Source organism: Mirounga angustirostris, unplaced genomic scaffold (assembly GCF_029215605.1).
Source record: "Mirounga angustirostris isolate CCGP_5_RB_7025 unplaced genomic scaffold, mMirAng1.0.hap1 SCAF_5, whole genome shotgun sequence".
Classification (NCBI taxonomy): Eukaryota; Metazoa; Chordata; class Mammalia; order Carnivora; family Phocidae; genus Mirounga; species Mirounga angustirostris.
The window spans coordinates 164,796,738-164,824,632 of record NW_026991713.1 but is presented as its reverse complement, the minus strand read 5'-3'; the positions used below and the strand labels follow the sequence as shown (position 1 = coordinate 164,824,632).

The 27,895-nt window shown below is 38.6% G+C and overlaps 1 protein-coding gene across 1 annotated transcript in view; it reads right to left on the bottom strand.

Moving 5' to 3' along the window:
* Window positions 1-26,639, bottom strand: part of VKORC1L1 (vitamin K epoxide reductase complex subunit 1 like 1) — a 61,656-nt gene extending 35,017 nt beyond the window's left edge. The window contains exon 1 of the mRNA XM_045875455.3: window positions 26,367-26,639. Within this exon, the coding sequence (XP_045731411.1) occupies window positions 26,367-26,560 (194 nt within the window). The 5' untranslated portion in view covers window positions 26,561-26,639. The remainder of the gene's footprint in view (window positions 1-26,366) is intronic.
* Between the last annotated feature and the right edge of the window lie 1,256 nt (window positions 26,640-27,895).

Genomic DNA, 27,895 nt, shown 5'->3' with positions numbered 1-27,895 from the left:
GCCTACAGCTTTATTGGGGGTGGTACAATCATCTGACATTCAAAGCGTGGACCACAAACCAGTCACGGTCTATGAGCTCTCCTATAGATCCATGTTGAGATCAGTTCAGAAACTGAAGGTAAGCACTTAGAAACTGTCACAGAAGTGTGACACCGCCATGACATCAAAGTGCATCAGTGGATTTGTCTTTTTTGAACAGAACATAGATCCAACTGCTGTCAAACTCATGTGTTGAGTTGCGTATGGCACAGAATCAAGTTACATGTGGTATTTTAAGGTTATCGTGTCAGCTACCTAAAGGTGTACAAAAAGCTGAGGAAACGCACCGGCTTATTCATTTTTATACCTAGTTAGTTTTATGAACGTTTTCATCTTAATCAACCCTGCTTATTATTTTATAACTTAACATAATTCGCTAAATTAGAGAAATGAAATTTATATTATTTTAACCTAATTTACATGTGGACAAACAAGCTTCAGTGGATTTTTCAGCATCTTTTTAGCGGGGAAGACACACCTTTTCTGAATGCACCAGAAGGAGTAAACCAAATGAGGATGAAGGATGTGATGGATTCTGAACAGGTGAAGACTAACAGAGGCCTACTTTCACTCAAGAGTATGATCCCTTGAATAATGAGTTCATTTTTGTAGCCATAATTGATAGGGAAGTGCTAACATCACAGTATATTAACTGTAGAATATACTGGTTAATGGAGCAACAAAACCATCTAAATTTCAGGAGTATTTATATACAAAATGCAAACAAAAATAAGTTCAAAACCAAAAGAATTATTTGAAAGAACACTGAATTTAAACGGCTAACAAAAAGATATGCAGTATTTCATCCATAAATGTTTGTTTTACAGGCTTCCGATCTTAGCATTTTGTACCGCTAATACTAAAATGGTAAATACAATTGTTAAGAAGCAAGAGAATAACTACATCAAAAATACTTGCTTAGAAGTACTGGGTAAACCTGGACTTTCCAAAGCTAGCACAGCTGACCACATTTAGAAACTCATGATCTGGAAGAACCAATTTACAAAACCATACTTGCAAAGTATTTTTCATTGCACCTGGACAAGTGCACAGATATTGCAAATATGTTATTTGAATATGAGAGTGATATAAACAAAGAATTCTTCTCAGTTTTATAGCTAGCAAACACAATCAGCTCTGAACTGGATACAACTATGAAGAATTACACTGTCAAAACGTTCTGGAGTAATTTCCCAGATGAAGGAGCATCGGAAAGTAAATCAACACATAGCTTCTTTCATTGACAAAATCGTGTTTCAAAAAGTCAGTTGAACTCAATAGCATGTTTAGTATCCTAATAAAAATCATGAAAATATAAATGTTAAAGAATTAAAGGTTATTCTCTTTATTATGTAACAATAAAGCCATACCTTATAAATGATTACTAATGGATTAATGTTAAAACAATGTCAATGCTAAAACAATGGCTCCTGAGGGGAAGCTGAAATTACAAACAAACTCTTAGTGTTTCTGTGAGATAAAAAACAAGTTTGGTTCCAACTTTTCAAAGATGTGAATTAGATAACCAAGTTGTGTATTATCTTCAGTACTTTTAATGCTCTTAAGGTATTAAGAATGGAAATGCAACATGTTTTTCAATGGCAGGTAAGATTAAGGGGGAAAACAAAAGTTCGCTTGGAAGAACAGTTTCTACAGTTATCACCATATAATTTATAAATGTAATAGAACTCCTTTGGGCGCCTGGGTGCCTCAGTTGGTTGAGTGACTGCCTTCGGCTCAGGTCATGATCCTGGAGTCCCGGGATCGAGTCCGGCTTCGGGCTCCCTGCTCGGCAGGGAGTCTGCTTCTCCCTCTGACCCTCCTCCCTCTCATGCTCTTTGTCTCTCATTCTCTCTCTCTCAAATAAATAAATAAAATCTTTAAATTATTAAAAAAAAAAAAAAAGAACTCCTTCAAATTTAATTTTCCACCCAAATGAGATCCACAGATAGGAAATGTAATAGAACTGAATCCAATTCTTTCATTTAAAGATAACTTAACCACTTACAGCTTAAACTGTTGGAATTGGCCACCGTTGAAAGATAAAGGATACATTTGGGACTATGGCACCACTTCTTTTTGGTTAAATTCTAAATGAATATCCTGAGCTTGATGAAACTGCTTTTAAGATCTCTTCTTCTAGGGGCGCTTGGGTGGCTGAGTCGTTAGGCATCTGCCTTTGGCTCAGGTCATGATCCCAGGGTCCTGGGATCGAGCCCCACATTGAGCCCCACATCAGGCTCCCTGCCCGGCGGGTAGCCTGCTTCTCCCTCTCCCACTCCTCCTGCTTGTGTTCCTGCTCTCGCTATCTCTCTCTCTGTCAAATAAATAAATAAAATCTTTGGGACGCCTGGGTGGCTCAGTCGTTAAGCGTCTGCCTTTGGCTCAGGTCATGATCTCAGGGTCCTGGGATCGAGCCCCACATCGGGCTCCCTGCTCCATGGGAAGCCTGCTTCTCCCTCTCCCACTCCCCCTCCTTGTATTCCCTCTCTTGCTGTGTCTCTGTCAAATAAATAAATAAAATCTTAAAAAAAAAAAAGTGCTAAGCACCCCCCCAAAAATAAATAAAATCTTTAAAAAATAAATAAGTAAAGATTACTATTAAAAAAAAAAAAAAGATCTCTTCTAGAATCCCACCAATATAACTCAACATTTTCTCTACAGTATTATTAAATCAAAGCATAGCAAGTTTAACTATAATGTCATCATCTGAAAGTAGTGCTGTCTTCAATCCAACCTAGATAAATTAATAAGCAAGACGTAAGCTCATTTGTCACATTAAAACTCTAAATATTGATAAGACAATGTTTTGTCAAGGTGTTAAGTTAGGTGTTTAAAATACCCAATTGCTATTTCATAACTTTATTTTTTTTTTAAAGTAATCTCTACACCCAATGTGAGGCTTGAACTCACAAACCCGAGATCAAGAGTCACATGCTCCACTGCCTGAGGGAGTGAGGCGCCCCACTACTTCTTAGATACGATTACAAAATAACCTAAAGTTAAGAGTGTAATAGAGAAATTACCATAGTAATTGACTATACATGCATAGTTTTTATAATTCTTCATATTATTTTACTGATTATATTAAAATGTGATTTTTGTCATTTGAATAAACTACTTGAGCTTGTATTTAGCATGTGTTTTCATTTATTTTTTAATAATTCATTTTGTAAACATATCAGTCCATAATGGATTGGAAATAAATATAAATGTCTTTATATCTACCCCCACATTTACCACTTCCAGTACTTTTCAATCCTTTGTAAAGATCCAGATATCCATTTTAAATAATCTTCCTTTTGCCTGAATAACTTCCTTTAACAATTCTTGTTGTATAGGTCTGCTGGCGACTCATGCCCTCAGCATGAGTTTGTTCAAAAAGTCTTTATTTCACTCCCATTTCTGGAAAGTATTTTCCAAGATAAAGAATACTAGGCTGACAGTTTTTTTTTTTAAGCACTTTAAAGATGTCTCTCCATTGTCTTTTGATTTGCTGTATTTCTGATAAATCTGCTGACATTCTTGTTACTCTACATCATGTGTCTTTTTTCTCTGCCTGCTTTTGAGATTTTGCTCTATCACTGGTGGTCAGCAATTTGATTATGATGTATCTTGATACAGTTTTCTTTATATGTAAATTCTCCTTGGGATTTGTTGTGCTTCTTGAATCTGTGGGTTTGCAATTTTCATCAAATTTGGAAATTTTCTGGTCATTATTCTTAAAAATGTCTTTTGTTCTCCTCTCTCCCTCTTTTCTGGGTTCCAATACATATGTTCGACTGTTCTTGTTCCTGACTACTGTCTCTGTTCTAGACATTGATGATCTATTAATTTTCCTCACCTCTTCTCTCGCATTTTGGAGTTTCTATTGTTACATCTTCAAGTTCACTGAGCTGCTTGCTGTGCCTCATCTGCTAATCCCTTGAGTATATTTTTCACTTCATTTCCATCTCTGAAAGTTATATGGAGGTCTTTTTTTTTTTTTTTTAAGATTTTATTTATTTATTTGAGAGAGGGCACAAGCAGAGAAGCAGAGGGAGAAGGAGAAGCAGACTCTCCACTGAGCAGGGAACCCGATGAGGGGCTCAAATCCCAGGCCTGAGCAGAAGGCAGACGCTTAACCAACTGAGTCACCCAGGCACCCCGAGGTCTTTTTTATATCTTCCATTTCTTTCTCCATTATGTTAACCATTTCCTCTACCTGCCTGAACATATTAAAAGAGCTGCTTTAATGAACTTATTTGTTAATTCCATCATCTCTGGGTCTATTTCCTTTTTTTTATTTTTCAGATTATTTTCTAATTATAGGTCATATTTTCCTGGTTCTTTGCATGCCTGGTAATTTTTTAACTGGATGCCAGAGACATTGTGAATTTTATGTTTGGGGTGCTGGATTTTGCTATATTCCCTTAAATAGTGCATGATTTTGTTCTGGCATACAATTAAGTTTCTTGGAATCATCAGGTTTGCTTTTATGCTTTCTTAGGTCAGATCCAGAGTAGCCTTTACATTAGGGCTAACTTAGCTCTATTACCAAGGCAATGCCTTTTTGATGTCCTGTCTATACTCTGGCTAGGGAGAACACAGATGATTCCTAACCTTGTGTGAGTTCCAGCCTATTTTCCAGTAGAGTTCTTTCTCTGGCTTCAGGTGGTTTCTTCCTCTCATGCATGTGAAGATCAGTACTCAACCAGACTCAAGGGTACACACCTGCATATCTCGAGTTCTCTGTGCAACTTCTCTTACATTGTGCCCCACAAATTATAGCTGTCTTTGCCCCCTCAAGCCCCCATCTCTATCTTCTTAATGAAACCACTCGGCTCTATTTGGGTTCCCCGCTTTGCTCTGCAGCCTGAAAACCACCTCCAGACAAGAAACTGGGGTAACCACTGAGCTCTGTAGGTTCATTTTCTTCTTTCATTGATCACAGTCCTGTGTTGCCTATTATCCAATGTCTCTAAATTGTTATTTCATATACTAATTTTCTAGTTGTTTAAGGTAGCAAGGTAAATTCAGTCCCTGTTATTCCATCATTGTTCAACAGAATATATTTTGTAAGTCAACCAGTGATTTCACAATTTCCTATCCAAAGTATTCATCTTGTTCTCTCTTTTTTAATATCTAACAATGTTAACTACTCCTTATTCTCTTGGAATTTGTTCCACTCTTAGTTTGACACTAAACTCTTCATTCTCATATTTCTCTATGATTTCTTAGCCTTGAATCCTCAAATATAGGCAAGCTTTCAAAGTACTGTCCTTGCCACGTTTTCTTCTCCATCTGTGCAGGATTTCACCATGTGTGATTTCAACAAGCCCTACAATTACATTAATGACCTCTTTTGCTACTGACTCTTAACACAACAGAAGCATCATACGTAACCGGCCTTGGACTTTTTCATTCATAAATAGAATACAAAGAAAAAAGAGAACACAAAATGTAAAATCTCAACTCCATTTTAAAATGTGAGAGTTTAGGGAACCTGGATGGTTCAGCCGGTTAAGTGGCCGACTCTTGATTTTGGCTCAGGTCATGATCTCGGGGTCATGAGATCAAGCCCCACATCAGGCTCCATGCTCAGCACAGAGTCTGCTTCCCTCTCCAGATGCCCCTCCCCTCACTTGCACACTCTCTCTCTCTCTAAATTATTAAAATCTTTAAAATAAATAAGTAAATAAATAATAAAATGTGAGTTTATATAGGTACTTTCATAACATATAACCAAAACAAACAAACAAACCCAGAAGTTAACTCAATTAAAATGTTAAGAATGGTTATCTGTTTTATGGATTTTTTCCTTCTATATACTTTTCTGTATTTTCTACACATACACAGGCATACACTAATTTATAATGAGAAATTTTTCTAAATCCCCACTTCCAGCTCACAGCTTCAGCTAGTGAATAGGCCAGCATCTCAAACCAATATATTCAAAGACCAGTCACATATTTTCAACCTAGACCTGCCTGCCCTCTCTGTTCTATTCTATTTAATGGTACAAAGTCCTCTCATAAATTTCAGAGTCAATCAACTTATTCCGCTGTCCAGTCAACAACCCTAATGGAAACAATGAGTTTCAATTCATGGGAAACAATATTACTGCAGAAAGTTATAGAATAATGATCTCAAGCAGCACTGAATAGCTAGAGAATGAAACCCCCACTCCCAGGTCAGACATATGGGAGAAATCTGCAAAGAGGAAGCAATGCCCTTGGCATAGAACCAGACTGTGCATGGGGTAAAGAGGCTGACTTTGAGGAGGGCCAAAGTCGGACAGAAAGCCCAGGGGAAAAACGACTGAGCAGGCTGAGAGTCAAGAAGCTGGGGACTTAATGACCCTCCATTCTGATTGGCACCTATATGTGAAAACAAGGAGAAACATGTAGTAAAATAAATCTTCAAATGGCACTTTGGCATAAAGACATTTTGCTGCTAAAACTGGCATTAAATATTGGTTGACGTGAATAATACACACTACCAACTTTTTACTGTATAATTAACCAGCTCCGAATGATAAGGTTATAACCTTTTTATTTTAATGCTCTTTTAAAAATAAGTAATAAATCGAAAAACAAACTGAGGGTTCTAGAGGGGAGGGGGGTGGGAGGATGGGTTAGCCTGGTGGTGGGTATTGAGGAGGGCACATTCTGCATGGAGCACTGGGTGTTATGCACAAACAATGAATCATGGAACACTTCATCTAAAACTAATGATGTTAATGTATGGGGATTAACATAAGAATAAAAAAAAAAAGTAATAAATCGGGGCGCCTGGGTGGCTCAGTCGTTAAGCGTCTGCCTTCAGCTCAGGTCATGATCCCAGGGTCCTGGGATCGAGCCCCGCATCGGGCTCCCTGCTCAGCAGGGAGCCTGCTTCTTCCTCCTCCACTCCCTCTGCTTGTGTTCCCTCTCTCACTGTGTCTCTCTCTGTCAAATAAATAAATAAAATCTTAAAAAAAAAAAAAAGCAATAAATGAACAAGGAACAGAATTCAAAGATCACAAAATACTATGGATGAGCCTTGACATTATGCTAAGTGAAATAAGCCAGTCACAAAAATACATATGATACATATGAATATTGTATGACTCCACTTTTTTTTTTTAAGATTTTATTTATTTATTTTAGAGAGAGAGAGATCACAGAGGGAGAAGCAGACTCACCGCTGAGTAGAGAGCTCAATTTGGGGCTCGATCCCAGGACCCTGAGATCATGACCTGAGCCGAAGGCAGATGCATAACTGACTGAGCCACCCAGGCCCCCCCGTATGACTCCACTTTTATGAGGTATCTGGAGTAGTCAAATTCATAGAAACACAATTTAGAATGGTGACTGCCAGGGTAAAGGGGAAGAAGAAATAGGAGCTGTTTAATGGGCATGAAAAAGTTTTGGACATTGGTTTACACAATGACGTGAATAAACTTAACAGTACTGAATTATACACTTAAAGTGCTTAATATGGTGAATTCTGTTATGTCCTTTTTGCCACTATGAAAAGATTTTTAAGAGTGTGTAATAGTATACAGAGAAAGTATGTCTCATTTTTTTTTTTAAGATTTTATTTATCTATCTGGCAGAGAGACAGCGAGAGAGGGAACACAAGCAGGGGGAGTGGGAGAGGGAGAAGCAGGCTTCCCGCGGGGCACGGGGCTCGATCCCAGGACCCTGGCATCATGACCTGAGCCGAAGGCAGACGCTTAACGACTGAGCCACCCAGGCGCCCCAAAGTATCTCTCATTTTGTCCCTCAGCCACCAACTTCTCCTCAGAGAGAGCCAGCATTAATATATTTTTCCTTTTTTAAAAAGATTTTATTTATTTATGAGAGCAAGATAGAGAGCACAAAGGGGGGAAGGGGCAGAGAAAGAGGGAGAAGCCAACTCCCCGCTAAGCAGGGAGCCAGATGTTGGGATCCACCTGAGCCAAAGGAAGACGCTTAATGGACTGAGCCATCTAGGCGCCCCTTAATATATTTTTCTATCATTCCAAAAATACTCTATTTATATATTTTTATTTAAATGACTTTAAAAATATACCCACACAGAAATACAGTTGATTCTTGAACAACACAGGTTTGAACTTTGTGGGTCTAGTTATACGCAAATTTTTTTTGACAAATACAGTACTGTAAATGTATTTTCTCTTCCTTTTGTACATCCTCTCTCTAGCTTACTTTATTCTAAGAATACAGTATAGAACACATATAATATACAAAATATATGTTAAATGACTTTGTTATCAGTAAGGCTTCCAGTCAATGTAGGCTATTAGCAGCTAAGTTTTGGGGGAGTAAAGAGTTACACACGGGGGGATGCAAATCAAACCACAATGATCCAATACTAGTCAGAATGGCTAGTATCAAAAGGACAAGGAATAACAAGTGCTGCCAAGGATTTGGAGAAAAGGGAACCCTCATGCACCGATGGTGGGAAAGTAAATTAGTGCAGCCACTACAGAAAACAGTATGGAGTTCCTCAAAAAACTATAAATACTGTACGATCTAATAATTCCATTCCACTGCTAGGTATTTGCCCAAATGAAAACACTAATTTGCAAAGATATATGCACCCCCATTTACTGCAGTATTATTTACAATCCCCAAGAAATGGAAGCAACTTAAATGTCCATGGATGGATGGATAAAGAAGATGTGGTAAACATACACATTGGAGTATGACTTGGCCATAAAAAAGAATGAAATCTTGCCATTAGCGACAACATGGATGGAGCTAGAGGGTATCATGCCAAGTGAAATCAGTCAGAAAAAGACAAACACCAAATGATTTCATTTATATGTAGACTCTAAAAAACAAAACAAATGAACAAACAAAAACAGAACAATTCTCACAAATGGAGAACAAACTTGTGGTTGCCGGGGGGGCGGGGGGGGGGGTGAGGGGATGGGTGAAATAGGTGAAGGGAATTAAGAGGTTACAAACTTTCAGTTATAAAGTAAGTCACAGGGATGAAAAGTATAGCATAAGGAATATAGTCAATAATATTGCAGTAACGTATGGTGACAGACTGTGGATTCATAATGTTGTATAACTGAAATATAACACTGCATGTCAGCTATACTTCAATTTTAAAAAATGCAGATTGGACTACACAGGTAGTCAGTGCCCCTAGTCCCCATGTTGTTCAAGGGTCAACTGTATGAGCATACTACATATATCATTCATGCACCCTGCTTGCCCTTTTTATTTAAGATATCTTAAGAGATGTTTCTAAATTAGTTCACAAAGAACTCCCTTCTTCCTTTAAAGAGCTGCTAATAATTCACTATATAACAATACCATTAGTTATCTTACCAGTTTCCCACTGACAGGTAATTAGGTTTTGTCCAAACTTTTGTTATTACAAGGACAGAAATGAATGACTTCATAGTGTTTAACCCCTACATATAAGAGTGTGTGTACATGTCTGTGTGTGTTTATAAGCATAGGAAAGAATTGCTAAACAAAGGGTGTGTGCATTCCTTATGACTACGTGTATACACGCTATTTTTATTTATTTAAAATTTTTTATTGAATTATAGCATATATTCAGAAAAGTACACAAATCCTCAGTTTACAGCTTAATGAATCTTCCCAACATAAATACAACTGTGTAACCAGGACCCGCATTAAGATATAGAACACCACAAGCCCCCAAAAGCTCATCTTGTGCTCCTTTTCAGTGAGGTAACACTATCCTGACCTCTAACACAATAGATTAATAGATTAATTTTGTGTTTTCAAACTTTGTATCTTTGTGCCGGCTCTTTCACTCACCATTATGGTTGTAAGAATCCATTTATTTTTGTGTGTAAATTCTTTTTTTTTTAAGATTTAATTAATTAGTTAATTAATTTATTATGTGGGGGCTGCAGAGAGAGAGAGAGAGAGGTAGAATCTCAAGCAAGCTCTATGCTCAGCGCAGAGCCCGACACAGGGCTCAGTCTCATGAGACCTGAGCTGAAACCAAGAGTTGGACGCTTAACCATCTGAGCCACCCAGGCACCCTCCCCCCTTTTTAAAGATTTCATTTATTTTGTGTGTAAATTCTCATTCATTCATTCTTTTTCTCTGATTGTATAAACACATCACAATTTATCCTTACCACTTGAGGTACATACATTCTTAATTTTAATGGATATTATCAAACTGCTCTCCAGAGTTTAGAATCCTACCATTATTCTATGGAAGTCATTATTTCTCTACATCTTAGCCAAGTTAATAAAAACTTTTGATCTTTGCCAATCTAATATATTAAAAACGCTTTCAATATAGTTCCAATTTGCTCTTATTATGACTGAAAGGTCCTATTTAAGAACTATTAGTGTTTATTTTCAACTGTCATTGAATGTCCTGTGCCTATTCATCTATTGAGCTGTTGGTCTTTCCTGTATTTATTTAAAAGGATTACTGGTTTTTTGTTTGTTTGTTTTAAGGAAATTAGCTCCTTGAACATGATGCATGGCAAATATTTTTTCCCAGTTTATCTTTGGAGTTCCAACTTTGTTTACGCTAGTTTTTGCAATGCATAGTTTTTTTCTGTCTTTATGCAAATTCATCAAATTTCTTTATGGTTTCTGGGATTTTGTAAAACTTAGAGCAATCGGAACTCTCTTATGTTGCTGGTACGAGTGTAACCCAGTACACTTACTCTGGAAAACTGTCTGGCAATATATACTAAAATTAAACGCATATATCCTAGGACCCAGTAGTTCTACTCAATCCCAATAACAAATGAGTACTTAACACCCATCAAACACATACAAGAATGTTCTAAGCAGTTTTATTCATTTTAGCCAAAAAAAAAGTAAACAACCAAAATTTCTAGCAGTTGAATAAAGCATGGCATATTAATACAATACTACATAACAATAAAAAAAAGAACTGCTACATGCAACATAAATAAATCTCATAGACATAATGTTGAGCAAAAGAAGACTTACTATATGATTTGATTTATTTGGAGATCAAAAACAGGCAAAACTAATCTATGGGTAGAAGTCAGAAAAGGGACTACCAGTGAGGGGGTTGGTACTGACTGAGAGGCATATAAAGGAAATTTGGGGGGTGCCAGAGATAGTCTATTATCTTGATCTAGGTACTTATATAAAAATGCATTATTGGTCCCTTAAAATGTGTATTTTCCTATCTCTGAATTGTATCTCAGTAAAAGTTTTCTTTTGTGTGTGTGTGAGATGACAAGCTACCTTTCTTTTTTTCTCAAATGGCTAACTCAGTTGACCCAATACTACTTACTGAAGAATTCACTGTTTTCATCTTTATTACCTATGACATTTCTACAAATCAGGTTATGTCACTCTGTTCCAGGGATAACCTGTCTGTTCTGCTGCTCTTAATTACTTTAGCTTTAACACTGACTTTAACCGCAGTAATCCTCCCTTCATGAATATTGATTTTCATATTTTTTATGAAAAATTCCACTTTTGTTCTTTCATATAAACTTTAAAATCACATTTTGAAAAGCCTGTGGAAATATTAACTGGGACTGCACTGAATTCACAAATTAGGTTTTATCAACTCCAAAATACCTTCAATGTAAGCTGTACAATTTTATGTAGCACTAAAAAAAGGGACACTGCAGCCCTGATAGAATGCTGCCTTGAGATTGAGGATTTTTCTTTTAGGTCTATTAAAATAGCTCTCTTAGGCTTACAGACTGTTTCGTCTTTATATCACATACGAGTTGTGCTTTTAATGAAAGGAAAATAAGTAAAATAAATACAATAAATTTGTTAAGATGTTCATAAATAAAACTTCTTCACCACTACTACATGGCCAGAAGTGACTGGAAGGTATCTTCAATTTTTTGTTGTTGTTTTAAATATTTATTTATTTGAGAGAGAGAGAGACAGAGAGAGAGCGCATGCATGCAAGCCAGACTAAGGGCCGAGGGAGAGGAGAGAGAATCCCAAGCAGACTTGGGATTCTATCCCAAGACCATGAGATCATAACCTGAGCCAAAATCAAGAGTCAGATGTTTAACCGACTAAGCCACCCAGGCACCCCGGGAAGGTATCCTCAATTTTAAGGCATATCTCAATTTTACAAATGACGAAATGCAAAAATTTATCTAGCAATATGCAATACAAAAATTTAGAGGGGATACTGACATCTTTCCAATGTGAGAGTTATCCTATCCAGGAACAAGTTATGTTTCAGCATTTATTCAATTATTTTATGTCCCATGTTAAAGTTTCACGTTTTTCAGAGATATCCTTTGTTTTCCTGTTAAATGTTTTTTTTTAATGTACTTCTATGTAGACTTTTTTTTTTTTTCTTTAAAAATTCTGTTAGGAAATTGTGCAAAACCTCTCGCTAAACTTATTCAATGCCAATTCCAATCAAAATCCTACCAAGTATTCCTGTGGAACCTTACAAGCTGATTCTAAAATATATATGCAAGTGCAAGGGGCCAAAAATAACCAAGACTTATTATCTACTGGTTATCAGGATTTGTAAAACTACGCAGTAATTCTCAAAGTTGACACTCCAAAGAGCTGTAGCTTTTGTGATTTTTATCTATTTATCACATTTGAAGTTAAAATATAATTGTGAAATATTTGTTCACTTAAAATTAACACTGTATGTTAACTAGAGTTTAAATAAAAATTTGAAAAAAATAACAAGAAACTGATTATATATTAACAGAAATTCCTTATGAAAAATAACTGTTCTCCAAAACATAAAAATTTAGTGAAAAGAAAGGCAGTGTTTTACATTTCTGTAAATCTTAATATCTGGCTTAACAGGAGATGGTTGGATTCTCATTCCTGCATTTGTATTCAATCTGTCTCAATACCACATGTCATGTAACCTCTAGAAAACCTACTGTACAACTGTGAGGGAATGAGAGTAAATAAGGCAAATAACATCTTATTATTACTATGAAAATAGTTTTGACCTCAATGACCCTCTAAAAAGGTCTGGACCCACCTGGTCCCAGGAGAACTGAAAGGGACCCACCTGGTCCCAGGAGAACTGCTGTTAAGATAGTGGTACCCTGGCACAAAGACAAACAAATAAAAGAATGGAATAGAAGAGCCCAGACAGATCCTCTTGTACACAATCAGCTGATTTATGGAAAAATAACTCTACATACAGAGCAAGGGAGAATGATCTTAAATTGGTGCCACAATAATAACTAGATAGTCCTATAGGAAAAAAATTAAATTGACCCCAACTCAGACCATTAAAAAAAATTCCACTTAGATTGTTGATCTAAATGTGAAAGACAGAAAATATTTTCATGCAGAATATCTTCAACACCAGAATACAAAAAGCTATGATTATAAAGGTTGACCATGTTAAAATTAATAATTTCTGTTAATCAAAAGACACCTTTAAGAAAATGAAAAGGCAAGGCAAGCCACAGAGTGGAAGAGGATATCTGCAATACAGATTATCTGAAAACATATACATGTATATACATATCTTATACATATATATACATACATATACATGTACATATATACACATATACAAATGTATCTCAAACCATCTTAAAATGAGTAAGACAAAAGATGAACACCAGGCAGAAAAATGGGCAAAAGATTTCAATGAGACTTTAATGAGCCTTTCAAAGAGAAGATAATCCAAATGGTCAATAAACATATAAAAGGCTGCTCAATCCCATTAGTAATCAGGGAAATGCAAATTAAAACCAAATAGGAGTGTTAAATAGAACCACCACTTTGGGAAACTGTTCTATGGTTTCTAATAAAATTAAACACCTACCCTATGACCCAAAAATCCACTCTTCAATATATACGCCAGAGAAATGAGCATGTGTATGTGTGTGTGTGCGTGCGTGTAAAATCATACAATGGCACGAAGTGATAAAAAGAGAATAACTGATAAAACCAACAACTTGGATGAACGGCAAAAAACATTATTACACTGGGCAAAAGAAGCCAGACACAAGAGAGTGCATACTGTTATGAGTCCATTTACATCAAGTTCGAGAATAGGCAAAGCAAATTTATAGTGACAGAAGTCAAAACAGGATTGTCAGAATAACAGCTTCTGACTGAAAATGAGCACGAGAGAACTTCCTGGGGTGATGGGAATGTTCATCTGAGTAGTGGCACATGCATATATGTGAAAATATTTTCAAGCTGTACATTTAAAATTTTTGCATTTTATTATATATGAAATACACCTCAACTACCCACAAAAATCCATTACATATATACCAGAATGGTTAATAAAATTTAACAGACTGACAATCCCAAGGCTTGGCAAACAGGTAGAATAATAGGAAATCTCATACATTGTTGGCAGGGATCGAAATTATTGCAATCACTCTGGAAAACAGTCTGGCATTACCAACTAATATTGAAAATACAGAAGTGCACCTGGGTGGCTCAGTCGGTTAAGTGTTTGCCTTCAGCTCAGGTCATGATCCCAGGGTCCTGGGATTGAGCCCCATGTCCCAGGCTCCCGGCTCAATGGGGAGCCTGCTTCTCCCTTCCCCCCCTGCTCATGCCCTCTCTCTCACTCTCTCAAATAAACAGAATCTTTAAAAATATATATATATTAAAATTGAAATACACAAAAATGTTCATAGCAGCATTATTCATAATTGCTGCAAAGTGAAAACAATTTAAATGTCCATTCAAAAAAAGCATGAATAATGAGTAAGTTAACTGTGACATACTTGTATAATAGAATACTCAGCAATGAAGCAAGCTATAGCTCCATAAAACATGGATGAATCTCGCAAGATAATGTTGAATGAAAGCAGCTGGAATAAAGAATACAAACTAAATGGTCCTATTTATAAAGTTCAAAAAGCAGGGAAAACTAAACTACCAAGTTTAGATACAACCTTAGGTAGAAAAGTAAGAAAGTGATTATCATAAAAGTCAGGACAGAAGTTAGTTAATTTTGAAAAGGAGGAAGAGTATATTTTATAAGGAGGGAGTTAAAGGAAGGCTTTCTGAAGTGCTGGCAATCGTCTAATGACCTGAATGTTGGTTACAAGGCTTATGCTTTGTGATTATTACATCAAAAAAGATGCACAGCTCAATGACTCTTCCATATCTATGCTACAAATCAGAACAAAAAAGGTTAAAAAAGCAATTGGACCTGGTGGCTGATTGGATTTGGTGGGGGAGGGGGAGGGTAGAGAAACAACCAAAGACAACTCCCAGGTTTCTGACTTGCACAACTGCTTGGGTGGTGCTGCCTTTCCCTGGGATCAGAAAGAGAGCATTTTCAGGGGAAGAACATTAATTAAATCGTGGACATGTTAAATTTATAGTACTTTGGAGACATCCAAGTAGAGATGTCCAGCAGGCAATTAGATAGGCAGATTTAGAGTTCAAAGGAGAGAGAGAAATTTTGAGGCTGGTGTCATAAATTTCCTGGCTAGAGAGACAAACTTTAGGTTCATCCGTGAGTGAAGCCATGGACATGGCCGTGACTGTTTAGGGAAGGAAGACTGACAAGAGGGTGCAGGGCTGATGCCTGGTGTGTCCACATTTAATGGGCAGGTACAGGAGAAACCAGTAAAGAAAGCTGAAAAGAAACTAAGTGGTAGGAGGAAAATCAAGAACCTGTCATGAACCATTAAGCATGGGAAGAGAACATCTCCTGAGTAATGTCACCCACTGCAGGTTGATGCATAGTTAAGAAAGGATATGAGTTATGTGCAATACTTAGCAAGCCAGTTTTTACTCCACCTCTTTCTGGTTGATTTGAGACAAGCAACAACCCAAAAGAAAAACCAATGCTTCTGAGAATGGCTGAAAGTTTGTGTGTTACTTTTGGAAGTGAGGAATTGAGGCCCCTCTCACTGTTCTTTCTCCCTGACTCTCAGGAAGAGGACAGATTTGCAAGCCCTGAGTGGGTCTGTGAGTTACTGGACAGAATCACCATTAAAAGGTCAGCACAAGAATACGGGTTCACTCTTCTGCTTCTTCCATGTGACTGAAGTGGTATGAGAGGCCCTCAAGAGGGCTTTCTCTTCTTCAGTGAGAGCCAGGGTCAAACCTACTACTTGGGCAGAGAAGGCCTAAGGCATGTGGCCAAGGCCAGATCAGCAGTCAACCAAAGCAAATGTGCTCTCTGGTTACGTGGCCCCGAGCACTGATAGGAATGAGTTAGATAGAGCAGGCTTTGCTCACACCACATGGGAAAAATCTAGCTGTTTGAGAACTGAGGAGATGAAAGGGGTCCAACTCACAGCCTGTTTTAGTTGGAAACAATTTAAGCTCAACTGGATTGGAAAAAAAAGGCATTTCCACATGAATCCAGCTGGACTTATTCCAGTCTTTTGTCTTGGAAGTTTGGTGCCCAAGTCCTAGTTAAGAATAAAATGCAAAGTATCCGAACCATGAGAGACGATGGACTCTGAAAAACAAACTGAGGGTTCTAGAGGGGAGGGGGGTGGGAGGATGGGTTAGCCTGGTAATGGGTATTGAGGAGGGCACATTCTGCATGGAGCACTGGGTGTTATGCACAAACAATGAATCATGGAACACTACATCTAAAACTAATGATGTAATGTATGGGGATTAACATAAGAATAAAAATAAATAAATAAATAAAGTAGCCAAATAGAATTAAAATACAAAAAAAAAAAGCAAAGTGTCTTAGTTTTTCATTTGCAAGTACAAATATCTAATACAATTTTTTTTTTCCCCCTCAGGGGCCCTATAGACTTGAAAATAGTGGCTGTAGACTGGAGAGAATTCTGTTACTGGGATCCCTGTCCAGAATACCATCATAACATTTCTCAATTTCTAGCACCACATTAATCACATATAAAACAAAACTACAATGGGCATCTAGGTTAAAATCGTAACAGATTAGCAACTCCACAATAAATAGATATGTTTGTTCCTTGATGGGAAGATTTGAATAAAGGTTGACTCTTTCCCAAGTTCATCTATAAATTCAGTACAATTCTAATCAAAGTCTCATTGGGATTGTTTTTTAGAGCTCATCAAAATAAATTCTAAAATTCACCTGAAACAGTAAATGCATGAGAATAGCCAAGAAATGTTTTAAAATGAGCATATCTGCCCTATCAGGTATCAAACTTACTATTTAAAGCCATAGGGGAGAGAGGGACTGTAGTAATGGAAATGAGTGGAAGCACAGACAACATATCACTGGACCCGAAGTGAGAATCCAGAAAGAGGCCCTATGTATATAAGGAAATTCTTGTGGCATTTCAAATATGGTCAAGTTAATACATGGAGTTAGGCAAAAGCCTATCAATTTAGAAAAAAGTTTGATCCCTCCCTCACACCACACAAAGTAAATTCCACTCAAACTAAAGGAGCTAAATAGGAAAAAAATTCAAACAAAATACATGAAGGTTAAAAAAAACAAATCTTGGGATGCTCGCGATTTTGCTAAACAAGATTAAAGAAAGAAAAACAAAAACAAAAAAACAAAACCCAAAAGCTACCAAGAAATCAAACATGGGACCACATAAAAAAGTTTAAACTTCTATTGAGTAAAGATACCATTAATGAAATTAAAAGATAAATGAGAAACAAGGAGAAAATATATGTAATACATATAACAAAAAATTACTATGATACCTGAAGAACTTCCGCTAACCAGTAAGAAAAAAAAAAGACATCCTAGAAGAGAAATAAATGGGCAAAGGTATAAACAGGCAATTACCAGAAGAAATTTAAGTGAACATTTAACATATGTCTATACAAAAATTAGGTTACAGATTCATCTAACCTGTAAGCTACACTCTACATGATTAAGGAATTTTTTTTCAAAACTAAAAGAAATCATAAATACCCATTCATCTGATATCAGAATGAGACATGCCCTTCTAAATTCAAAACCTATGGGAAAAAATTACAAAGAAAAATAATTTTTTTTTTTTTTTTTTTAGATTTTATTTATTTGACAGAGAGAGAGACGGCGAGAGAGGGAACACAAGCAGGCGGAGTGGGAGAGGGAGAGGCAGGCTTCCCGCGGAGCAGGGAGCCCGATGCAGGGCTCGATCCCAGGACCCTGAGATCATAACCTGAGCCGAAGGCAGACGCTTAACGACTGAGCCACCCAGGCGCCCCAAGAAAAATAATTTTTCATACATTTTCAAAAAACCTATGTACTATAAAAATTAATGAAAGTGAACTAAAACGGCAAAAATATTAATAACAAATGATAAAATATCCATAGCCTTTAAATATGTAAGGCATCTGTCTAATCAACATAAAAAATTCTAAGATGTATACAGGCAAGACTCAAGAGAAGAAATGCAAACAATTAATAGAAGTGTGAAAAACCACTAAAACTTGTTTATGTTTGGGGAAAATGCGAAGCAAAACAATGAGATGACAGTTTCATAATACAAATTCATAAAGGTCTAAATAATGCTAATAATAAATGCTATCTAAGGATTTTATTATACCTGTCCAAAAGTCTAAGTAGAAGAACATTTCTAAGTTAAATCTCTAATAATAAATCTTAAAATATATAATAATCATGACATCAGTACATTATGCATAAGGCAGTCACGTTATAGCATAATACAATGAGAGTTCTATATTAGTGAGTTTGCTGACATAATTTTACATGAGCAAACAAGCACTGGCCTGAATTTTTAAAATACGAAGATAAAGTTATAATCCTAATCAACAGAATTAAAAATTCAAGTATAAACACAAAGAAAGCAAGAAACTCTATTATAAGGATTTTTATCCTGAGTGTTGGCATTATGGGTAATTTTAACTTTTTCCTTTTGCTTATTTTCCCTCAAATATTCTAAATACATTGATTTTTTTCCTTTTCTTTTTTATCTTAAAATAACTATAAATCACAGGAATTTGCAAAACATGCACAGGATGGTCCCTAGCACACTTCGCCAAACCTCCTCAAAGGTAGTATCTCGGGACGCCTGGGTGGCTCAGTCGGTTAAGCGTCTGCCTTCAGCTCAGGTCATGATCCCAGGGTCCTGGGATCGAGTCCCGCATCGGGCTCCCTGCTCCGTGGGGAGCCTGCTTCTCCCTCTGCCTCTGTCTCTCATGAATAAATAAATAAAATCTTTAAAAAAAAAAAAAAAAGGTAATACCTCGCATAACTATAGTATAATACCACAACCAGGAAACTAACCTTGGTACAATCTAGAGTTTACCAGATTTCACCAGTTTTACATGTATGTTTCTATGCAATTTTACCACATTTGTAGCTTCCTGTAACCCCAACTGAAATACAGAACTGTTCCTTCCCCACAAGGCTCCTTCATGCTATCTTCCTTAACCAAACCACCCTTTCCCCCATTCTGAACTCCCTGGCAACTACTAATCTGTTCTCCATCGCTATAATTTTGTTATTCAAAAATGCTATATAAATGCAATCATACAGTACATAAACTTTTAAGACTGGAACTTTTTTTTCACCTGGCATAACTCCTTTGAGATAACCTGGCAGTGTAAATCAGTGGTCTCTACTGTGTTAAAATTTAGCATGTTATGCATTTGAGTTTATATAAATGTTTATGAATGTTTTAAAGTTTAACATGTTAAAATGTGAATCAAATGCTTATGAAATCCCTGCTGCACTGCCACACAACTAGGGATTGGGGGAACAAATTTTGAAAACTGATAATCTAATACCAGTCTAGTGCATCTGAGTACAAATACTATATAGAAGAGAAACCCAAGGCTCAGTGCTTTTAAGTCTTGTCCATGTTTACAAGAACATGTGGTTTACAAGAATGCCTGGTTTTGCATTTTTCTGGAAAAGCTCTAGATTCCAGTCCTTTCCCAATGCAGGTGGGTCTGTGTTGCATTCAAATATGACCACTTGCTATTCTCCCCAAATAGCCACCGTCTTCTGCCTTTCCTCATGCTGTTCCGGAGTCTTCCAAATCATCATGGAAATGAATCCCTTTTAAATTCCTACTTCTTTCTTTTTTTTTTTTTTTAAGATTTTATTTATTTATTTGACAGAGAGAGACACACACAGTGAGAGAGGGAACACAAGTAGGGGGAGTGGGAGAGGGAGAAGCAGGCCTCCCACAGAGCAGGGAGCCCGATGCGGGGCTTGATCCCAGGACCCTGGGATCATGACCTGAGCCGAAGGCAGACGCCCAACGACTGAGCCACCCAGGCGCCCCTTAAATTCCTACTTCTGTGTGGTGATTTAGCCAGCACCACACCCCAGGCCCAGTTCTCCTGATTCTTTGTACAGTAGATCCATGACTCAACACCTCTCTCAGAAAGAGCTTCCCCACCCTAGTACAAATTCAAACGAACTTTTTCCCCTCCCCACCCCAGGTGCCTAGATGCCCTTTATCTTCCTTCCCTTGGCAATTCTGTTAAGTCTTCCTGATAGCTCACCCCACTGCATACCTGTTCACTAACTAGGTGTGACAAATGCCTTATCGTCATAAGTTTAGGTTTACAAGGCAAACATTCCAGAAACTTATTTCTTGAATACTGCGCCTTCATAGTAGTGTCCTTGCTTTCCCCCCAAAATTGCTACAAACAAGTAAAAGCTATAATGCAAACTCTAGGCATTTTTTGGCATACAGATGTAAAAAAAAAAAAATAAATGGCATACAGATGTAAAAAAAAAAAAAGGCACCAATGTTTGCATAGTTTTAAAAAACTTGGCTGATTTGGGTATCATTTGATCAATATTAGATCTAAATGGAATTCAAAGTAGTAGTAAAGAACTCGGACTCTTGAGACAGATTGCTTGGGTTAGAATCAGGCCTCTGCCACTGTATTATCTAAATCAAGTTTCATTTATATTCTGTGTGCCTCAGTTTTCTCATCTGTAAGATGGTGATAAAAGCACCTCAGAGGACTGTTAAGAGAATTAAATAAGCATTTAGAACACTGCTTTGCACACAGTGAGCATTATCTTAAGTATTAACAGTTATCTCTAACACTATAGCAGTCCAGTTACTCTTTGTGATATCTTCTTTCCTCTTATACTCTAAGTTCATACTGCATCTGAAATTTCCATACCAATAAACAATAGCAACATAAGAACCAATATTTTATTTGTTAGTCAAAACTAACTACTGGAACACATTTTCTTTTACATACTAGCAGTTATTAACATTGCACCAAATACGAATGTAAGCGCTTAAAAATATGTGGTGATGAAAGACTGCTAGCAAAAAGTAGGGTATAGGGGCACTTGGGTGGCTCAGTTGGTTAAGTGTCTGCCTTCGGCTCGGGTCATGATCCCAGGGTCCAGGGATCGAGCCCCACATCGGGCTCCCTGCTCCGCGGGGAGCCTGCTTCTCCCTCTCCCTCTGCCTGCTGCTCCCCCTGCTTGTGCTCGCTCTCTCTGTCCAATAAATAAATAAAACCTTAAAAAAAAAAAAGTAGGGTATAGATCAGAATACGTAATATAATTTTATGTTTAAAAATGGGAAGAATAATATGGTCATATTTATGCTTGCATACTCATAAAATAGCTCTGGAAAGTTTCACAGCTGCTTATGGAGTCGGGAGAACTGCATGTCTGGGTGAAGGGGTATGAAAAAGATTATTCGCCATGTATGCGTTAGTATCTTCAAATGTGAAACAGGCAAATGCATTATCTATATAAGAATTCAACTGAAAAAAATGTAGGGGGCCAGTCCTTAAACAAAGCCAGGTTTCTAGTCCCAGCCTGCCACTAACTGTGTTACCTTGGGCAAGTTGTTTAACCTCTGAGTCTAGATGGACAAAGCAAGGAGCAGCAAAGATTTCTAAGTTCTATTCTAAAAACGTAAGATCTCAGGGTGCCTGGATGGCTCACTCAGTAGAGCATATGAAGCGTATGACTCTTGATCTCAGGTTCAAGCCCCATGCTGAGCAGTAGAGCTTACTTAAAAAAAAAAAAAAAAGATCTCAACGAAAGGGGTAGTAAGCAGATGGCACTACTACTTTTTTTAAGATGTGAGAGAGGTACTAGTTCAACATTTTGCAAAAGAAGGCAATTTTTTGAGGAATTGATGGTTTTCAAATACTATTTTACAGTTTTAAAACTGTAGAATTGTCAAGCCTATTAATCCTTAAAGATCACTTGTACTATTCTTGACATAAAAACCCTTTTTAGAAGGGGGTCCAATGTAACTTGCAGAAAATACCTATAAAGAATATTCTGTACATTATACTGCTTTCTCGCCATCTTTTTTTTTAAAGTACCATAATTTATTTATTTATTTATTTATAAGATTTTATTTATTTATTTAACAGAGAGAGAGAGACAGCGAGAGAGGGAACACAAGCAGGGGGAGTGGGAGAGGGAGAAGCAGGCTTCCCGCGGAGCAGGGAGCCCGATGCAGGGCTCGATCCCAGGACCCTGAGATCATGACCTGAGCCAAAGGCAGACGCCTAACGACTGAGCCACCCAGGCGCCCCTCTCGCCACACTTCTGAAAATTTTTTTTAAAGATTTTATTTATTCATTTATTTGTCAAGAGAGAGAGGGAGAGAGAGAGCCCATGCAGGGGGAGCGACAGGCAGAGCAGTCAGAACAGGCAGAGGGAGAAGCAGGCTCCCCACCGAGCAGGGAGCCCTATGTGGGGCTCCATCCCAGGACCTTGGGATCATGACCTGAGCTGCAGGTAGTCGCTTAACCAACTGAGCCACCCAGGCATCCCTGAAATTGTTTTAAATGGACTTGAAGTCTTCATACTACGGCCTGGAGGAGCAATAAAGCATGCTAAAACAATTTACATCTAAAATACATATAAATGACTATACCTAAAATAACTTACACGACTTAAAGGCATTTATTATCAGATACTGCAAAAAAAGGTAACACCTCCAATCAATGATAATAGCTATAATTGACCAGATATTTATTCCTTATATCATCACTAATCCCACCATTCATCTGGCAAAGTAGGCTTTAATAGCCCCATTTAACACAAGAAGCAACTGAGGCTCCATGAAGATAAGTGACTAGCTTGAGGCCAGAGTCTAACAAGTAGCAGAGCTAGGAGCCCCCCTGCCAGAATCTTTGGATCTGAGCTCTGCACCAGGCAGGGTTACTTAATCTTTCTCCTTTTACTATTGGCTGGGAGGCTGGTGCAGGTTTGCACCAGACTATTTACTGATTTATATAAAAATGAGGAAAAATAAGGAGAAGAAAGCAAACCTTTTAATAAAGCTAAAAGATTCAATTTAAAGGCTTTTACTCTGAAATTCTTTCAAATTATTTTAGTTAAAATATCCTTTTTATAAATGAAATGATGGTGGAAGTAGCAAGTGATGTGGGTTACTGTTGCTGTTTTTATTGGCTGTACCTGGCAAAACAGAACAAAACAAAACTGGCAACTCCACTGCACCCTCCCAATTTGGGAATCATTTTTGAAATCCAAAGTCTGGGGGCACCTGGCTGGCTCAGTCAGTGGAGCATGCAACTCTTCATTTCAGGGTTGTGAGTTCAAGACCCACATTGGGTGTAGAGATTACGTAAAAATAAAATCTTTAAAAAGAAAAGAAATCCAACGTCTGGGAACTACTCCCTTAGACAATGATGCCTCCCAAAATACTAGAGGACTTTACACACACACACACCCTCAAGATTCTCTCATTAATCTCTATTCTATTTGGATCAAGACACTAAGGATTGAGAAATGAGAATAAAGTGAGTTTTAGCAATCCAAAGTCATGTGAGTTAACTGTGGGTTCTGGGGGGACTTTCCTCAGGATTCTTTTCATTGAGTAACTTTTCTCATCCTTTATCTGCAATTCTACTCACTCTAACCTGGGCTCAGACTTTCTTTTCCTAAGATAGTCACATTTTTTAATACTTCTGCTAAGTAGCAATCAATACTTAGGTCAAATAAAAAGAATTAGTTGAGGTCTCCAATAATCTGATTTTATTTAAAGCCACTCTGACAAAATAAAAACTTTTAATGATGTTTATTCTACATACTTAAAAAACAATTGGTTTTTTAATCAGACTGAAGCCACTTTAATTTCCAAATTTATGTACTTCCGTTAAATACGTTCATATATATATATACACACACATAGACATATGTATGGTATATACACACGTAGCTTTGCAAGTAGTTTATAAACAGGCTAATCAAACTGAATAAATTTCTTGAGAAGAATTTTATTGTTTATGGCAAATAAGCGATTTACTCTTTTTGTTAGCCATGTCCTATTTCTTACCTATCCTCCTTTAGCGAGCGTCGATTTTAAAATATTTTATGTACACAGCTACACAATTAAACATTAGTTCCCGTCACGACATATTATATTCACATTTAAAACTATAAAGAGATCCAGTTATTTTTAGTCTTACATAGTACATACTTAGTACACTTATATATAGTTTTAATATTCTACTTGATGTCATTTATATTATTTTATGGTACTTTATTAAAAATTTTAAAAAGAGCACAAAAACCTGGATCTTATAGGATATGTAACTGAAAATATTTATAGTCTATACTTATTGCATGGTTCAAAAACACTCCTTTTTAAAGGCAAGTCAATTTTAAAAACATAACCATACAATTTGGATAACATAAAGCATTCTTTCCACGCCCACAAGTTAAAAGGTCCAGTTAAATTTATTATAGACTATAACGTTTGCAAATCTAAAATTGTAATAATTCTGCCTAAATTCCATACTAATCTAGTATCAAAAGTTATTTTTATTTCCTTTTTTATTTAATTGTTTTTAGTTTTTTATTTCCTTTTTAAAAAAATTACTTGTAATATACCGCTGGATAGTCTTTTCACTATGTATTTATTAAACTAACTTCGGGTACAAGATACTTTTAAGCATAAAAGTCCTTTCCAATGGAAGTGAAATAAACATAAAAATGTTTGCATAAAATACACTCTGGTTCTCAAAGGGATGCTGAATCTATTAAAGTCTATTGACTTGGTTCAAAATATGCTCAACCAAAAATGTGAGCTTTTTGTCACATTGATATATTTTAACTGTTAACTAATACCTACATTTTAAACATATTGTGTTTAATGTAGCGATAATGATGACTATTTTCCCACTTAAGCAACAGGATTTTGGTTTAAGGGCAAATGAGATAGAGCTGTCTAAGTGGAAAAGATTGGCAGCCTGAAGTTTGTAAATAGTAACAAGACAAACTCCAATACTTGCTTGTTCATGTAATCACCAATATGTAGGTCAAAATAAACTAGTGAGCTATACATTACAGTCTACCTAGCAATTTACAGATCAACAGGAGGGGAAGAAACTGCTCAAATATAACCACTGTTAAGAAATGTGAAATATTAAGCATAGTATGTCTCTATAAAAATTGTAACCTATCAATTTTGAAGTCATTTCTTTCACTTTTGCTACTTTTAATGAACTCTCCTCAATAATTTTTTTTAAAAAGGCAGTCACTTTAAGATGTAAATTCCTCTTTTTTTTTCCCAAAGAAACTTGCCTAGGAAAACCTAGTGCAGCAAATAGAATGTAACAGATAAATCACTACAACATTTTTAAAAACCTAAAGCTATCAGTAAAACAAACCAATCCCTCCACTTAGGTGTGTATTTTTCATCTTCTCTCCATTATACTAATCAACAAGGTTTAAAAGTCAGTCTAATGCCCCAAACATTATCACTACACTTGACATACTCCTATTTTAGGCAAATGAAGCTTAAACTAGACCCAAAGTCTGGCCAATTCCCCCTCTCCGGCACACTGAAATATACAAGGGGGAAATCCAAGAAATCAGATATATTAAGTGCTGGTATCTTCTTCCAGAGTAGGGTCAAATTCGTGTTTGCCTGCAAATGTCACCCTCTCAAGAAGTCTGCAAATTCTCATTAGCGCTACAGAGTACAAAGAGGCCTGACCACAGAAACACCTGTCCTAGCACCGGGAAGACAGTGGGAAATGCAAACCCCCGAGTCCACGCCGGCCGCACAGCCTCCGGCTGCAGCGAGCCCGGACGAGGGATGGGCAGTGACCTCACCGCTCCCTGGGGCAGGGTCCCACACTCCCGACCCGCCTCCCCCGGCGAGAACCAGGAAATCTGTCAAGTCGGCCGGGACCCACCACCGGCGAGCCCCTCTCGCTCCTTCGCAGCCCGGCCCCAGCCTGCCCAACTGCTGCCGGTCCGCTCCGGCCTCCCGGCTGCACTCTGCCACCTCATCCCTCCTCGCCGGTCTCGCGGCCCCGCCACCTCCACCCCGGCGGCCTGCACTCGGGCCGGAGCCCCCCCGGCCGCCGCCCCCAGCCCCGGCCAGGCTCGCAGCGCCGTCGGTCCCTCCGCGGCCCGGTCCCCGCCGACCCCCCAGGCCCGAGCTCCCGCCGCGCGCTCCCCACCCCCAGCCTCCGCCCTCACCCAGCTCGGCCGCTCCCGGCCCGCTCCCCCCAGCCGGGCTACCTGGAGGCAAGGGCGGCGGAGCACTTCACCCAGGGCCCCAGGTCGCAGAGGGCCCGGTGCTCGGGGTCCCGCTCCTTCTCCCGCTCCACGTGGTAGGCGTAGATGGAGAGCAGGATCCCGGCGGCGCACACTGCATACCGGGCCACCCGCTCCCACCGCGGCACCGACACTCTCAACAGGACGGGCGCCGCCATCTTCCCCCCTCCGCCGCCGCCGCCGCCTCCTTCGCCGCCGCCGCCGCCTCCCTCCGCCTCCACCTCAGCCGCCGCCGCCCGTCGGGGCCCGACCCAGCCGCCGCCGCCACCGCCACCGCCTCCGCCGCCGCCGCCACCGCCGCCGCCGCCGCCGCGCCCCATTGGTTCTACCGCCTCCTCTGGGCCCCGCCCCCACAGGCGCGCGGCCCAACCGCCCCGAAAGGAGAGAGCCCGGCGGGGCGGGGAAGGCGCGCGCGGGCGCGGAGGGAGGGGGCGGAGCGCGCAACCGTCGGGAGGCCGGGCCGGCAGGCGGAGACAGAGGCGGCGCGGCGCGCGCAGCGGGCGGGACCGAGGGGAGGGGCGTGGTCATAGGAAAGAGGGGCGGGGCTCTGGGAGGGGCGGGTGGGGCGGGGCCTGAGGGCCTTAGGGGATAGGGTGCAATGAATAATAAATTTGAAAGATACCACCCCGTGTGACCGAGTAAGCCCTTGGCCCCTCCCCCTGGGAGATGGTGATCAATTGCCATCGTACTTTACTTTTTTGTCATTAACATTTGATATTTAAAAAAAAAAATTTTTTTTTTTTTTTAAGATTTTATTTATTTGCAAGAGAGAGAATGAGAGACAGAGAGCATGAGAGGGAGGAGCAGACTCCCTGCTGAGCAGGGAGCCCGATGTGGGACTCGATCCCGGGACTCCAGGATCATGACCTGAGCCGAAGGCAGTCATTAACCGACTGAGCCACCCAGGCGCCCAACATTTGATATTTTTTGACCCAATCCAAATTAACCCTGGCCAATGCCCAGAGCTCCAGAACCATGTTTCCATTACCTGATATTCCCCAGCACAACATCCAAGCACCTCCGAGCTCAACAAGTGCGAACTTAAATATATTTTTTAAATTATTTATGAAAAAAACAAAAAATATTTATGAATGCCTTGCTTCTCTGTAAGGTGAACTTGAGATGGCTTGACATAATTAATGTAATATAGAAAAATGTAAAAATGAACTGAAAAACCAGGACAAAGAAAAAGACCAGTCAGAATAAAAGGAAACAACAGGAGTAAGAACACAGATAAGCAGGTCATAGGGTCTTGCATAATTATTAAAATTGAACCATAAATTTGGCTCTGAGGTTCCTGGTGTGTGATTGTCACCATCTCTGAGAAGAAAGAAACACACCATTCCTGGAGATGACCAGCTTTTCCCTGGTTGCAGCTCTCAGATTTCAGGAGCTTTATATAGTGATTTTGAGTAATAAGCAATCTCCTTGTATTATCTATTGTTGGGTAACAGATACCCCAATTTTAGCAGCTTAAAACAAAAATCCCTTAT